This window comes from Festucalex cinctus, chromosome 8, assembly GCF_051991245.1.
Source record: "Festucalex cinctus isolate MCC-2025b chromosome 8, RoL_Fcin_1.0, whole genome shotgun sequence".
Lineage (NCBI taxonomy): Eukaryota > Metazoa > Chordata > Actinopteri > Syngnathiformes > Syngnathidae > Festucalex > Festucalex cinctus.
Genome location: NC_135418.1, coordinates 19,994,425 through 20,011,110, shown reverse-complemented (window position 1 = coordinate 20,011,110; position 16,686 = coordinate 19,994,425). Strand labels below are relative to the sequence as shown.

At 37.5% G+C, this 16,686-nt stretch overlaps 1 protein-coding gene and 1 long non-coding RNA gene across 20 annotated transcripts in view; one reads left to right on the top strand and one right to left on the bottom strand.

The window, feature by feature from the left end:
- cacna1da (calcium channel, voltage-dependent, L type, alpha 1D subunit, a) overlaps positions 1-16,686 on the top strand; it is a 79,554-nt gene that overhangs the window by 24,060 nt on the left and 38,808 nt on the right. For 8 of the 19 annotated variants that reach the window (XM_077530145.1, XM_077530150.1, XM_077530146.1 and 5 more), the window contains exons 7-19: positions 233-429; positions 727-830; positions 4,080-4,249; positions 5,765-5,839; positions 8,489-8,576; positions 8,791-8,817; positions 9,806-9,966; positions 10,049-10,274; positions 11,476-11,885; positions 11,980-12,067; positions 13,120-13,147; positions 13,226-13,380; positions 13,462-13,591. In XM_077530145.1, the coding sequence (XP_077386271.1) occupies positions 233-429; positions 727-830; positions 4,080-4,249; positions 5,765-5,839; positions 8,489-8,576; positions 8,791-8,817; positions 9,806-9,966; positions 10,049-10,274; positions 11,476-11,885; positions 11,980-12,067; positions 13,120-13,147; positions 13,226-13,380; positions 13,462-13,591 (1,859 nt within the window). The remainder of the gene's footprint in view (positions 1-232; positions 430-726; positions 831-4,079; positions 4,250-5,764; positions 5,840-8,488; positions 8,577-8,790; positions 8,818-9,805; positions 9,967-10,048; positions 10,275-11,475; positions 11,886-11,979; positions 12,068-13,119; positions 13,148-13,225; positions 13,381-13,461; positions 13,592-16,686) is intronic. The other 11 variants (XM_077530160.1, XM_077530155.1, XM_077530158.1 and 8 more) reach the window with 3 other exon arrangements.
- On the bottom strand, positions 7,816-16,056 carry LOC144024081 (uncharacterized). The gene is made up of 3 exons (XR_013284664.1): positions 15,715-16,056; positions 13,511-13,606; positions 7,816-10,251 (listed from the first exon to the last, which is right to left on the bottom strand). It is a non-coding gene; the product is annotated as an uncharacterized LOC144024081 (long non-coding RNA).

Here is a 16,686-nt window from a genome sequence, read left to right as displayed (position 1 = left end):
TATACAATCAAATTAATTTTTCAAACTTAATCGCAAGAGATCTGATTTTAACTATAAAATGATTATAAATAAGGCATCTTCATAAATTACTCCACTTTGCCACATCCAATATGCCGGCCTTGCACTGTACGATTCAACATCTATGAATATATGTGCATTTAACAACAAAATGTAATCACAAAGAACATGTGTTTTGTCTTTATTGCCATTTTATTTGTACTCTGTTGCGCAGACATTATAGCAGAGGAGGATGCTGCGCCATGTGCGATCTCAGGGCACGGGCGGCAATGCCCCATCAATGGCACCGAATGCAGAGAAGGCTGGCAAGGCCCCAACGGCGGCATCACCAACTTTGACAACTTCCTGTTCGCCATGCTGACGGTGTTCCAGTGCATCACTATGGAGGGCTGGACGGACGTGCTTTACTGGGTGAGCGCCTTCGCTGTCCTGCCGTGTCGACCGTCACGCGCATTCACCCCCAACGTCGGCTCGGATCACACGTATGACATCCTGATGATGAGGCCGCTGATAATTTCCTGAGGCAACTCGTATGATTGACTGGTTAAATATGACTGAGAATACTTGACAACTTGTCTTAGGATGTGATGCAATGTGTGGAAAGAACACTTCTAACTTGTGCTGTATCTTGTTTTCTGATTCCCTCTTTTTTTCACTCCTTTCTTCTCACCCCTCCTCTCCTTCCTCCTTTCTCGCACGCTCCTTCAGATGAACGATGCTATGGGCTTTGAGCTTCCATGGGTGTACTTTGTCAGTCTCGTGATCTTCGGCTCCTTTTTCGTTCTTAACCTGGTTTTGGGTGTGTTGAGCGGGTAAGCACTTTCTGTGTTTCTCACCTTTCTGTGTTTGTTTTCTGTTGACCGGCTACTTCTGGATCCCTCAGGTTAACGACGCCATAGGATGGGAAACCCCTTGGATTTATTTCGTTAGCCTGATCATACTCGGCTCCTTTTTTGTGCTGAACCTCGTGTTAGGTGTGCTTAGTGGGTAAGAGGCTAATTGTGTGCGGTGGTATTTGCTTTGCAGTGTGCAACTCTTGTTTGCTTGCTGTGTTTGGCCAAAGACAACAATTATCCTCTAAATGGGCATGAGAGATTGACAAGTACAAATCCTATTGTATAAACACGGAGCTAGTACATGGACAAAATTATTGAGACATAACCTAATCACAGTTTATTTACACAAATTCACCTATTTTTGTTTTTTGTTTTTTTCCCCTGCGGAACGTATCCTCAGCTGTGAAATGCTTTAAGATGCCTCAAGATAGCACTAAATCATATTTTGTGTCAAGGAGCCATGTTGAAGTGATGAATGACGAGTTTTCTAAGACCTTTGCAAGTTGGGGAAGAGCTAAATTTATGCTTTCATTTTTTGTGTATTTATTGTGTCAAGTATTAATACAGTGGTACATTGATATTAGTGGTGGGAACAATCTTTTTTTTTCACGAGTTGTTCGTCATATTAAAAATATTCTGAATGTTTCAGCGGTATTAAATATAATTTTTTTAAACGGTAATAAAGTTTAGATAAAAAAATTAAAAGCCACTGTTTCAAGTACTAAAATACAGTTCACGCTCAGAATTCAAATTGTTAAGTAGCCAAAGTGATGCATCGGAATCCAATCGAATCGTAGACCTCTGAATCGGAATTGAATCGAAGTGTGGCCTCTGAATCTGAATCCAATCGAATCGTGAGGTACCCTTAGATTCCCACCAACTTGAGATACACGTTAAATTTGTTCCGCGACCACATCCCTTACTCAAAACACTTGTATCTCAAATCTTCTTTCCCCTTTGAAATGAATGGAAATGCCATTAATCCGTTCCGGCCTCCCCTAAATGAAGGAATTACAATCTGTATTTTTTTTTTAATTACTATTATGAAGGAAAATAGAACTCTATACTATAGTACTTCATAAAAACAAAGTGACAGCTTCATTAATTTTAATATTTAATAAGTGTGGACATCGTAATTAACTCATTTGCTCCCAAAAACGTATAAATACGTTTATTTTAGATGTTTTAAGTCCCGAAAGACACATTTATGTTTTTTATGTTTTTTTTTTTAATTCTAGAGCATAAAGAAGGCTTTGATGCAGCCTCTGAATGGCAGAAAACTGTTGAAGCAATGGCAGTTATTACAAAAACGGCCAGCGGGTGGCAGCAGAGTATAAGAGATCAACCAGGGCCATGTTGCAAACAAGTTGATTTCCCCACAGTTCTAAACAGATTTGTGAATAATGATGAAACCTAGCTATATTCTCATGGAGGAAAGTATCACCAGTGAAAAGTGAGAGAGCACTGTACATGGAGACACAGCTCAATTCAGTTAGCGCTAACTTTAAAAATGCTGTCGTCAGTTTTCGTAGAGAATAAAGAGAATATGCGCCGAGTATTATTCATGTATTTTGTCCATTTTGAGGGTTTCCACTTTCCACACCACTTGACTATAACGTTCTAACCCTTGTCTTTGACAAGCAAAAAGCAATGGGATTATTTCCATTTTGTTCATATACGATTCACATGGAGCATTCAAACAATTTGTGTATGTTTAATAGGCTGGCGTCCCAATATTTGTGTCCACGTAATGTATTTCGACCCCTTGTTGGCATCACGTACTCGTGTCCTTTTTTCGGCAGCTGCAAAGTGAGCATTTCCTCCCCCTCCCACTCCAGTCAAAGCGCCCAACCCTCGAGAGAGCGAAATTAATCGTATTCCTCGCCTTTCGGTCCTCTCTGTGCTTCTAAGCTCGCTCAAACCCCAGTTTGCTTTCCTGGCAGCGTAGACGGGTGGTGTGTTATTACAGTAGAATTAACACAGCAGGGATGTCGACCAGCCGGCAAAACCGAGTTAACAGAATCGTAACCTTTGACACCGTTGCTGCTACCATCTCGGGAGTGCGTTTAAAGAATCATTCTTGTGTTTTCTCCTGTCTACATTTTAGAGCAGCATGAAGCAGCAGTTTTATACAATTTCTAAATTGAGATTCCACGCCAATGTTGCATGACTCTTGCAACCATCTGTCTGTCTAAATTTCCTACTCTTTATGACGAGGATGTTGGCATGCAGGATGCACTACGCCAGTGATGGATCTAAATATAGTGCCGCGCTCTCGTTCCAAGGTGTACATCTCCCTCCAGTGGCTAAGGATGAGGAAAACACATATCTTAGAAAGGTTATGATAGAGATTATGCAACAAAAAAAATATGCTTAGCTGTTAGACTAACAAATCCTCTTATTGTCGATGAGTCATTGGGGAAGAGTTGACTCATTTGTTTCCATTGTGGTGTGAAAAATTGTGTTTATTGTAGACTGGGGGTGTCCAAACTACGTCCCGGGGGCCATTTGCGGCCCGCCATACATTTTTTGGCGGCCCGCGGCAGATACTAATAATAATTTTTCAAAAAAAAAAAAAAAAAAAAAAAAAGAGGATGGATTAAACATTTCTAGCTATGCAAAGACACAAATTTGCAGCTAATAATTCAGTTCCAGAAATAAAAATAGTCTCATCCACGTCCAATTTGTGAAAACATCACATTAATTAATGGTTAATTATTAATGAAGAAAAAAAAAAAGTGAAAACATCACATTAATGGTTGTTAAGTGTAGTCAGTTGCCGACCGATTGTTCTTGTGGTTCAGAATGTCAAGTTGGGATCAGCTGCTGCTCAGTGGAGCGGCATTCCATTATAGTGGCACACCGGGGTCACTATTTGCCTTGTGTTAGCAGTTTTCAATAAGTAACTGTACATTATGTCAACAATTTATAATTGCTTCATTGATTTTTACCATGTTTAACTCATTCACTGCCATTGACGGAAAAAGACGTCAAATGATGCATTTTTTGCTGGTCTGGCAATGAATGTGTTAATAAATAACTAAAAAATCAAAAAAATCAAAGTGGCCCTTGCAACTTTCTATTTTTCTGTATGTGGCCCTCAGAGGAAAAAGTTTGGACACAAGATGTTGTAGACTGTGGAAGTAAGTATTCTCGCCACCTTACAATTTTGATAATTTTTGCGCTTCTGTGTTCTATGCACGTTTGCTTGGCCTCCTAACCCAGCGAGTTCTCCAAAGAGAGAGAAAAGGCCAAAGCTCGCGGAGACTTCCAGAAGCTGCGTGAGAAGCAGCAGCTGGAGGAGGACCTGAAGGGTTACCTGGACTGGATCACTCAGGCTGAAGATATTGACCCTGACAACGAGGATGAGGCAGACGAGGAGTGTAAACGCAACCGTAAGCACATTCTGTGACTCACCCCCGATTTTAGTTTGCACCCTCTAAAGCAGAAAACCCTTCAAAAAAGTCGTTTGTCATCTTCCCTTTCAATGTAAGTGGAACACGTTGCGACTACCACTGGAGTTCAGCTTAGAAAGGGAGAAAAAAAAAAGCACATTACTTGGGCAATATAAGAAAGTCTTAATCCAAATCCTCTTTATATAAGCAGCACACATGGAATGGAACACCAACGGAGTCACCTTGTAGTTTCTCTTCAATCATAAACTACACTTCCTGACATTGAACGCAACCACTATCTTGACCTTAAAGACCCTGTAAAGTGAATTCAAAGATGTGTTTCTAAATACAATACATATTTGAAGATAATTGCTAAAAACGAGCAAAAACTGACAACTATTTAGAACTGAATTGTTGCTATAAAACAAAAGATTTATTGGGGGATTGAGAGCATTCTCTCTCATCAGAGGTCATAATTGCGACACGTAGCTACAGTAACTTTCTATGCTTAGAGTGCCTCATTGTTTGCCAAGAGTGCATGCACATCACACACAGAAAGATGGAAGCTATTTATTTATTTATTTATTTTTTTCCCAGTAACCCCGACAGAGGCATTGTGCTGGCATGGCTGCTTTAGAGTGCCTCGTTGTTGTGGCATGGAAAAGCCCTGCAATGACCCGCTGCTGTAGAACAGCTTGAATTTTCATGATTTTGATGCCTAATTTGATATATTTGGTGGTTTTTAAATCACTTTTTTTATTTTTACTTTCAACTTTATTTTGAACATGCATAAAAATAAGTACAATACCTAGAAAAGTATAATATTGAAATGTGAAAATATCAGCAATTCCCCAAAAAAGATAATCAAAACAAGCAGATATTTGACCGTGGCGTACACATAAATGATTTTGTTTACATTTGAAAAGGAGTAGGAAGTAATATAAAATTATCTGTTCCTACCCCCTTATCTCTATTTCATTATTGATCAACAGGCAAGAGAGCTGTTGATAGCGACAAAGGGCCCAGTTCACTCACTTTTGTTCTTGTTATTTAGTTTTTGTTCACTTTTGACCCTCTTGTAGCAGAAACACTCAATTCTGATACACTTGCTCAACAAGGCACATCTGTACTTCTTATCTTGGCTTTTAGTGTTAATGAAACATGCCCCCAGCTAACATGTGCTTAAATGCATTCATTTGCAGTGTAGCATGTTAGTGCAGGGTCTCCTCTCCTGCAGGCGCTTCTCGTGACCAACACTGACCGAGCCCCCCCATCACCTCTACCACCACCTCCATGTTCTGCCCTGCTCAGCCCCCATGTGGCTCCCGCTGCTCTTTGTCACTGTTGGATTATTGATATTTGGAAAACATACGGTTGTTGTCCTGTGTTGCTTGTCTGCTCTGACCCCATTTTGATAGCGGCGCATTCTCCTCCCTGACCTCTGCCCCTCCCCACCCCATGTCCCTCTGCTCCATTGTGTCTGAATGCATGGCCTTGCATGCATTGCACATGAAGGGGTGACTCTGGCTGACCTTACTGAGAAGAAGAAAGGAAGGTTTGGGTGGTTCAGCCAGTCGTCCGACACTCATGGTAAATCCTGTGCTCTCCCTCCTTTTTGTGCTTATGTGTGAGAGTGTGGCTGTGTGTGTTTGTGAGACTAAAACTGTATAACAGAAGACAACTTTTCTTGTTTATTATTTCATTGGCCTATGAGCCACTTGTGGCTGAGCCCAATAAAGTAAACTCTGACTGGCAACAAGTGGTCACACTATTCTGCACCAGGGTTATTATAATAATAAAAACTTATGACAAGACTACAATTGAAAAAGAAAAAAAAATCTTATATTTATAAAGCTAATTAAAACTAATGTCAATTATAGCGAAATGTCCTTATTTTTTGTTTTTGTCCATTAATATCATACATGACTTTTGGAGTTTATTTTAAATGTATTTATTTTTGCATTGCTGTACAGTATATCTGTAGCTGCAGAAGAATCAAGATGAATTCTAGTTTCTTTTATTACACTCCTAGTTTTTTTTAAATTTTTTTAATTTTTATTTTTTTACTTGTACTTGATAAATACTGAATATATTTTAAAAAGCTAATGCTAAAACTAATAAGCTAAACTAAAACAAAGCATTTTCAAAAAATAATTACAAATAAAAAACAAAAAAGTTTCTGTAAGAACTAATTAAAACAAACTGAATTTAAAAAAACAAATTTAAATGAAATTAAAAGGTAACTATAAAAATAAATAAATAATAATAATAAATCCAAAACTATTATAACCACACTACATCTATGCCAGTGGGTCTTTACTTTGTGAGTGTAGGACCTGCATTCCCCTATTTTTCCTACTTTTTATTTTTTTATTTTTTTTTTATTTACCAAGTCGCAACCCACTTTTATGTACAGTATATGATACTATCTGACATAAATACACAAAGCTTGCATGTTCGAAGGGCAATTCAGAGTACATTTATAAAGTGAGTGAATGTATAGCACTAAATAAAATTAAATTAAAATTTGATTATTTTCTAGAATTGATATTTTCTTGTTTAGGAAAATGCAACAACTGTACTACGCCTTCTTTTTAGCTTTGGACCATTTTGATCACAAACACTAAAATTGTCACTGTTGTTGTTTTTGGCTCCATGTAGCAAGCATTAAAAAAACCACTAGTGAGAACGATGGTGAATCACCGTTTTAATGACGAAGGGGCAGCATATAATTAATCTGCAGAAAAATCATTATTTAGTGTTTAGTAAATGTATACTTTCTTATTAGTGCTTTCTAAACCACAGCTGAGTGCATCTGCTTGTGTGTTGTGTGCAGCCTAATGTAATGCCTGCTCACTTCTTTATGCATCGTTAATGTGTTAAACCCCTCGTGTGTGAGCATTGCACCACAGTTTTTGTTTACCTCTTGAATGCAAGCGTTATCATTTTCACATGAAAGGGTTTTAATACAAAGTAAATAAAAATACAAGAGTTGATAGCGGCACCGCCCGTTTTTTTCCTCAAGGCTCTCGGTGTGAATGTAGGAAACAAGGCTAAACCCAGATCACTACTCCCAGCAATCAGCATTATTTCCAGAGCTGGGAGCTTTGCGACCACTCAGGAATCAAAGGCAGCACGTCTGCATAAGCCGAGCGGCGACGCACGCATGCACGCGCACACACACCTCAATGCTTTTTAGAAGATGCCTCACACAACTAATCAACACTGTGCACTGCTGGGAGTGGAGCGTTTCTTCTTCATGGGCATCTATACTCGCTTTTCCCATAATTGAATAGTACGTCACGTAAATAATAATATGGTATTTTGTCTTGCACATTTATGTTCTCACTTAACATTTGGCTTTTTTTTTCACAATCAATATTTACTAGGGGTGTTAAAAAAAATCGATTCGGCGATATATCGCGATACTACATCGCGCGATTCTCGAATCGATTCAATAAAAAAAAAAACGATTTTTTTTAATTTTTTTTTATTTTTATTTTTTTTTAAGAGCTCAGAATTGTTCATTCGGTAGTCTTACCGATTCAACGTCTTATCATCATTACCTTTTTTGTGTGTGTGTGTTTGTGTGTGTGAATCGATTTTTAAACTTCCATTTTTAATGGAAAAATATTCAACAAAACGTCTGACTTCGGGTTAGGATTCACACCTTGAGCATGGAAGAATGTTATATGAACGGAACATTAAGCCTTAATATTTTATTTTAATGCTGTTCAAACATGAAACAGATTACAACCTCTATAAGACTGAAATTTCAGATAAATAAATAATACATTTTCATATAAATCTTACACTCTACAAGCTTACTGATTAGTATTTTCTAAATTTGAATGAAAAAAAATCTCAACAATCGACTTATAAATTCGTATCGGGATTAATCAGTATCGAATCGAATCGTGACCTGTGAATCGTGATACGAATCGAATCGTCAGGTACGAGGCAATTCACACCCCTAATATTTACACCTGCTCGTAGATCTTTTGGTATAGTTATTATATTTTATAGCACATGTACAGTAAATAAGCAACTATGCTACATATCTTTACAGCATCAAATATCAAGATGCAACACTTTCATGTTTTTTAAACTTCTTAATAATGCTTTTTTTGTTTCTTGCTGTAGTAATATGAAAGTATATGTGTTAAAATTGCTGCTTTGACATCTTAATTTCCATTTTTCCCATTTTGACTTAAATGTCTCCCTTGTTTGTATTTGCAGCGAGCGTTCCAGCCAGCGAAACCGAATCTGTGAACACAGAGAACCAAAATGGGGAGGATGAAAAGACGCCATGCTGCGGACCTCTATGGTGAGTGTGTGTAGAAAAAAAGATTAATTCCTCTTGGATTTCAGTCCCACCTCAGTTGTGCATATTTTTCTATTTAAAGTAAACTGTCTGGTTCAATCAACTCCTTCCTACCTTTTAATATTTCTTATTTTTGACTTTTTTCTCTCTTTATAATAATCTTTCACATCTGCGCACCTTTCATATGCAAACTTTGACAAATTCTTCTTTCTTTCAGTCAAAAAATTTCAAAGTCAAAGTTCAGGTCAGTATCTTTCTTTGCATGATATTGCTGTTATTATAAATAAAATAAGTATTTACCAGTAGGTCCTGTATTTTAGACCCAATTTCAACTGTCCAATTCTTGTACTCAACAGTATACCTTGCTATAGTGCAGTGGTGTCCAAACCACGGCCCGGGGGCCATTTGCGGCCCGCCATACATTTTTTGGTGGCCCGCAGCAAATATTAAAAATAATTTTTCAATGCCGTTTAAAAAAAGAAAAAAAGAAAAAGAGGGTGGATTGAACATTTCTAGCTACGCAAAGACACAAATTTGCAGCTAATAATTCAGTTCCAGAAATAAAAATAGTTTCATCCACTTGTTTCTTAGTGTCAACGTTCAATTTTTGAAAACATCACATTAATTAATGGTTAATTATTAAGGAAAAAAATTGAAAACATCACATTAATGGTTGTTAAGTGTGGTCAGTTGACGACCGATTGTTCTTGTGGTTCAGAATGTCAATTTGGGATCAGCTGCTGCTCAGTGGAGAGGCATATCTATTATAGTGGCACACAGGGGTCACTATTTGCAGTTTTCAATAAGTAACTGTACATTATATCAACAATTTATAATTGCTTCATTGATTTTTACCATGTTTAACTCATTCACTGCCATTGACGGAAAAAGACGTCAAATGATGCATTTTTTGCTGATCTGGCAATGAATGTGTTAATAAATAACTTTAAAAAAAAAAAAAATCTAAGTGGCCCTTGCAGCTTTCCATTTTTCTGTCTGTGGCCCTCAGAGGAAAAAGTTTGGACACCCCTGCTGTAGTGTATTCATGTGACTCATTAGACCGTAGCCGTCCACCAAGGCCAAACTGGATCAATACATATAGATCATGTAGATACAATTTAAACTATCACCATGCGCCAGAATAGATACTCACCTTCTTTAAATATATGACAGAATTTAGTTATATTTACTGTGAAAAGCACCCAATTAATATTTGCTGTATTGTCCTGCAGTCGGCGCTGGCGCCGCTGGAACAGGTTCTGCCGCAGAAAGTGCCGGTTGGCTGTCAAATCGGTGCCTTTCTATTGGCTGGTCATCATCCTGGTTTTCCTCAACACCCTCACCATATCATCAGAGCACTATAACCAACCTTTGTGGCTGACACAAGTGCAGGGTACGCACAACACTGCGCTTCATGGCAAACTTACAGCAGAATTGAACCACTAATTTGTGTTTGGTTTGTTTGTGGCTTCCAGATGTGGCCAACAAAGTGCTACTGGCCCTGTTCACGTGTGAGATGTTGGTGAAGATGTACAGTCTGGGCCTGCAGGCCTACTTTGTTTCGCTCTTCAACCGCTTCGACTGCTTTGTGGTGTGTGGAGGGATCACCGAGACCATTCTGGTGGAGCTGGAGATCATGTCGCCCCTCGGGATCTCCGTGTTCCGTTGCGTGCGTCTGCTGAGGATTTTCAAGGTCACACGGTAAGACCACGACATCCATACATGCAATTTCCAAGTTTTTTCAAACAGGTTCATATACTACCAAATACTGTCACTATTTATATTTACTCTTTTTTTTTTTTAATCAGGGTGGGCAACCATTTTGTCAATTGCTGTCTAAAATGACATCAAGTTGCTTAGGGCTCAAGTATCAACCAATCATGATTGACCTGTTTTCTGAGTTTGGTCATGTGACATTCACAAGCTCAGCCATAATTGGGCGTTACTTGAATGTTGAGCAACTGTGATGTCATTTTCAAAATGGCCGCCCTCGAAATGGATAAAAACAGGTGGATTTTGCTGCTTAACTCATATTCCAAAAACACAATATTAATCAAAATGCTGTGTTTGGCCTAGTGGGGGCACATAGAACATATTTTTGGAAAGAAACTTGACCTTAAAAAAATTAATTAAATAATTAAAAATCAGGGTATTTGTACAATTATCAATTTAATGAAATACTGATGGCTGATGAACTGTTGCTGCATGACACATTACTCCAGTGTTTGTCCAATGTCACAAAATGTTTATACAGTATACTAACATATCCTAATGATATCCAAACATCACAACACGATATTATTACGATATGAAGGTCACGATACGATAATTATCACGATATTGTGGGGAGGTTGGCAATACAAAAAGGGTCACAATATTGAAAAAAAGAGCTCATACTAAAAAAAAAAATACACACTATTGTGCTTTTGTACATTGCAGCAATGAAAAATATAAAAATATTCTAAATATTATATGTAAAAATATATATAGAAAAAATATTGACTCACTCACTTGCTAATGCAAGCACACATTGAGTTCCTCCACAAACTGACTCGGACCATGAGCGTGGATTTTAAACATTGAAGGGCCAAAACATGCCTTGTGAAAATTAAACTGCACTAAAAAAAAAAAAACTAGCCACCAGAGGGTGCTAGAACTGCACAAATGGAAATCAACCCGACTTTTTTTTAACAGATGTGCTTATTTTCCAATCTAATGAGTGTAATTAGATTATTCTCATGTCACACCTGATGATCTCTCATGGCAACTGAATGTGCCACAGCATAATGGCTTGGAATCACTGAATTCACCACTGACCTTCATAGACTACAAATGTGCACTCTTGTTTGGTTTTCACGTCATTGTTTATCTCTTCTTCCGTTTTTTTTTTTTTTTTTCCCAGCCACTGGCAGTCACTCAGCAACCTGGTGGCTTCTCTCCTCAACTCGATGAAGTCCATCGCTTCGCTGTTGCTGCTGCTCTTCCTCTTCATCATCATCTTCTCCCTGCTGGGCATGCAGGTGTTTGGAGGAAAGTTCAACTTTGACGAGACCCAGACCAAGAGGAGCACCTTTGACAACTTTCCACAAGCGCTACTTACCGTCTTTCAGGTATTTAGGGGTCTTTTGATTTTTCTTTTCGGAAATAGTAGAAGTGGACTTAACACCTGTGGATACAATTCTCTCCCTCAGATCTTGACCGGAGAAGACTGGAACGCTGTCATGTACGATGGCATCATGGCGTACGGAGGCCCATCCTCTTCCGGGATGATTTTATGCTTTTACTTCATCATCCTCTTCATTTGCGGAAACTGTATCCTTGTTCATGATCAATCCGCTCATATTAATCGACTGAACCTGACCAAAGCACTGGCCGTTTACGTTTCCTTTACTGAAGACTTCATCAGACATACTCCTGAATGTCTTCTTGGCCATTGCTGTGGACAACTTGGCAGATGCGGAGTCTCTCAACACGGAGGAAGGAGATAAGAAAGGGTAAAAGCTGGACTATTTGCATTTTGAGATAAATAAATGATGGCAACGTAGTATCTTAAGGAACAGGAAGCTTTGGAATTTCCTAATCAGAATCAAGGAACAGTTGTTTGTGTTTCTCATTACAGGGCTCCACCCGCTGTTGAAAGTGGGAAATTCCATACTTAAATTCAATTATTTTTAACAGACAAAGATATATAATGGATCTGTGAATTAACTAACAAGTTTTGTCTAAAATAAACACAATGTAATCATTGACATCACACTGACATTTTTACAACTTTTTTAAAAGGTTTTTAAAGGGTACTATTTTTCTTAGTGAATTATATTATTATTATTATTATTTATTTATTTATTTATTTAGTTAGTTATTTTGCGGGAACCTGGTATGGAGGACCAAAACTGCCAACATTTAAAATAAATAAATGACTAAATAAATAAATAAATGACTTAAAATAAAAAGAAAAATGGATATAAAAAAATATTACATTAAAAAATTATATCCAAAAAAAGAAATATAAATGGAAATAAAAAGAGCAAAAATATATATGTAAATATGTAAATAAATACATTTGTATTTAATTTTTGAATTTTATTTTTTTATATTCGTTTTTATTTTCACTTTCAGTCATTTGTTTATTTATTTATTTAGTCATTTATTTTTTATTAATTTTAGCAGTTTTGAGCCGTACTGCCAAGTCAATTTTATTCAAATGAGGGGGCAGCTGAATCCAACCCAAGACACGCTTAGGACCGCCCCCTCACTTGAATAACATTTCAACTTGGCAGTATGGCCCAAAACTGCCAAAAAAAAAAAAATATTATCTAATTTTCAAATTATATTTTTTATATCCATTTTTATTTTCACTTTTAGTCATTTATTTATTTGGAATTTTGGCAGTTCTGGTCCTCTATACCCTGGAGCGGATTCATTTAAATAGGGGAAGATGATTTGATACGTTTTGAGTATCAAGCAAAGTCACGGAATGAATTAAAGTCCTATTTTAAGGGACAACTGTACAAAAATAAATGTATGTAATTTGTGTCTGTTCCAGGGACAAAAAGGATGAGAAAGATGAGAAGGTTTGTGACATTCACACAATACAGCTTTAAAATCATAAAGCACAAGCTGCTATCTGAAGATTTCGCACATACGGTTAGGATGAAGAAGAGGACAATGACGACACCGCGGCAGAGGAGGAAGACCCAGAAGTCCCAGCAGGACCTCGGCCGGCCATCTCCGACTTGGTCAAGAAGGAGAAGATTACGCCGATCCCAGAAGGAAGTGCCTTTTTTATCTTTAGCAACACCAACCCGTAAGTGACACTTGTACACAAAGACATCGCTTTACTTTTGACTATAACACACACACATGGTGCATTGGCCGTGTGTTGCAGAGTTCGTGTGTTTTGCCACAAGCTCATCAATCACCACATCTTCACCAACCTCATCTTGGTGTTCATCATGCTCAGCTCCGTCTCGCTCGCCGCAGAGGATCCCATCCGAAACTTCTCCGCTCGCAATATTGTAAGTCTGCTCACTCTTGCCACATACAATCGATCATTCAACCACAAATAGGGCCGGGCAATTTTGGAAAAATTAATGATCAAAATTATTTTGATTGATATTGAAATCACGATTAGTAAACACTATTATTCAGTCATTTCAGAATTTAGCATATAACTACCAAAATTCAACATAAAATATAACTTAAAAGAACAACTAGAAAATTCATTAGAGCTGTTAAAATAATACTACATTGAAATAAAAGTATAAAAAACAATGTCTAGAAAGAAAGTCGTGCTGTACACGCTTTGGCCTCTTAGAGGCAGTGGAGATACACTTTCTGTACATGAAGATAAAAAGAGTAGAAGAAGAAAGTGGCGAACTTTATTAATATTACTACTTTTTCACAGATTAGGAAAGATACCTATATGCCCGTGAGTATTGTTACAGTACCTGTTTGTATGAGTTACAACATCGTTTGTGTATTATTTGTTTTTGAAGGTAAATCCTTCCTGTGATGTCTAATGCTAATTTTTGCTAGCTCGTCATCAATGGGGTTTTCCAGCTGACTGCTAGCAATAAGATGACAATGTTTCCAAAATGAAGTACATGTTGAATTTAAATATACATGATGTATAATTATTTTTGTTGTGTGTTTACTTTTAAAGTAAACTCCAACTGAGGTCTCACTAAATCATATAAATGTCTTAAAGCGAACTCAGGGAAGACAGAATAACATCTGTATATCAAAACGTTGCTACAAATAATCGGGTGCATTCATGGTGCATTCACAGCGTAGGAACTTGCATAGGCATATTATTTTGATTCGACTATAATGTTTTTTTATGATCGTGAGAAGCCAAAATCGAAATCATGATTACATTTCGATTAATTGCCCAGCCCTAAACACACCTTGGTGTAGCCCAATGAGAGGTGGTGTAGGACTCCATGCCTCTGAAAAGCCACTGGTTCTTCATGTTTGAGTGTAGTTTAGTTAACGATGCATTAAAATCATCAGATTTCATATAATGCATAAATATGAGCAAATAATTTTAGGACAGTATTTTAAATAAATATGTAGTATGCATTACTTAGAACAGGGAATTCAGATAAAATAATTTGTGGAGCCTCTTCATGCAATTGGCGGTAAACCTGCTTCATATATAAAATACTAAAAAATGATTACCACATATAAATACATCTGAACTTACATATATAAATATTTATGTAAATGTTTACATTACATTACAAAACAGTGTGTAATTCAATTATTAGAAAATACTTTATGTAGCTTTCTCGGTTTAATATTCAGATATCAAAATGTTTTTTTTCCTAGTTTTTTATTTTTTTACTTTAAGTATGTTTTGTACATTTATTTTCATACTCTGACATGAACATCCCATTTCATAAGGTAAGATTATTTTTCCAGGTAAAACAACAAAACACTGGTACGTCTTTGTGTTCTATTCAAAGTACTGTGAAAGTTTGATGACGCTATATGGACAAAAGTATTGGGACACTTTGCCCACTTATTGGAAGTGAACGCGACCACAGCAAATATGCCTTTATGGACCTTCACGTGCTAACAGGAAAGGGCCTTCCCTTGGAAGGGATATTACAGCTATTTAATTACTTGTATCCCACCAGGGTACATCTGATGTTTACATACAGAACACAAGATAACAGTACTAGTACTTCCTGTGTCAATTTTTGACAAATTTGGCTTCTTTCTTTTTTTCCAGTGGCTGAAGGGTTAATCACTTACCAACTGAAAACTTTGCTCTTAATAGTTTATTAGAATACATGGCCAAAATCCACAAAATGTCTGTAGTTGTCTAGAATTATGTATGCATTTCAAGTTAATTTAGGGGTCTGTCTCAATATTATTGTCCATACAGTGTATGTTTTCACCGCAGTAGTCATTAAATCTACAGTGGAACCTCTTAAGTTCAAACCCATTTGGGTTTGGGTACAACACTAAAAGTGTTTTTAGGAATACAACCCGGTGGTTCTTGTTGTATAAAGTTTGTCAACAACTGTTTTAAAATACCCTAAGTCACACTTTTATCCTAGTCTGGCTTCTCCTGAAACTTGTACTCAGGTGTGGCACCCAGAGTTTTTCTTTTTAGTTTACAATTACTTACAATAGCTAGAATCCCAAGTTACATTGTGGCCAAAGGTAGAATCCTGGTTAGTTATTGCGCCTTATGGTGCTGTAAACAGTAAATCCTTGATGTGGTGGAAACCGCATGCTACATTAGCGGTACGTCATACATATGTTGCCATGACTACTTATTCTCCTCCTCCTCCTTCCATTTCTTCTTCTATTGTCTTTTGGCGGTTGGCAAATACTTTTGGTGCATTGCTGCCACCTTCTTTAGCATGTAGATGCCACAACCCATAAAAAAAAATACTTATTATAATCTAGAGCTTCATGGTGCATTTTTGACTGGTGCGTCTAATACTCTGCAATCTGAAAAACATGGTAAGTGTTGCCAAACAAAAATAAAAAAATCAGATTTAAAGGCACAGTCTTCCATTTTCACTCAGGAAAATGCACTATATAAATACAGGATGTATACACATGAACTCCTTCTCAGTCTACACCTCTGGTCTTCTGTTAATGTGTGGTGGTGATTTTTTTCCTACCCCCCCACGCCACCAGCAAGTTTATTTATATAACCCTTAATCACACAAAAGTCTCAAAGGGTTTCACATGCCCACAATTGACAAAAAAATCCATGTGTGCTGTCAAGTTGCCGCGGGAGTGACGTCATGCAGCCGACAAATTCATGCACGCACCCCTGCCACCTCCCCGCTCTGCGATTGGCTGGAGGGTTAAACAACTGTCTGTCCACAGAAACGCCCCACTGTTGACAAAACAAACACAAAATGGCAAAATACAGGCTGAGGGGGCGGTGGGGGTTTAGGAAAAAAAAATCACCACCATACACTAACAGAAACGCAGATGTGTAGACTGAGAAGGAGTTCATGTGTGTACATCCTGTATTTATATAGTGCATTTTCCTGAGTGAAAACGGAAGATCGTGCCTTTATTCATTTGGCGCTCATTAAACCTAAACAACAGGAGTTTTGATTCCAAAGTTTTGCGGACC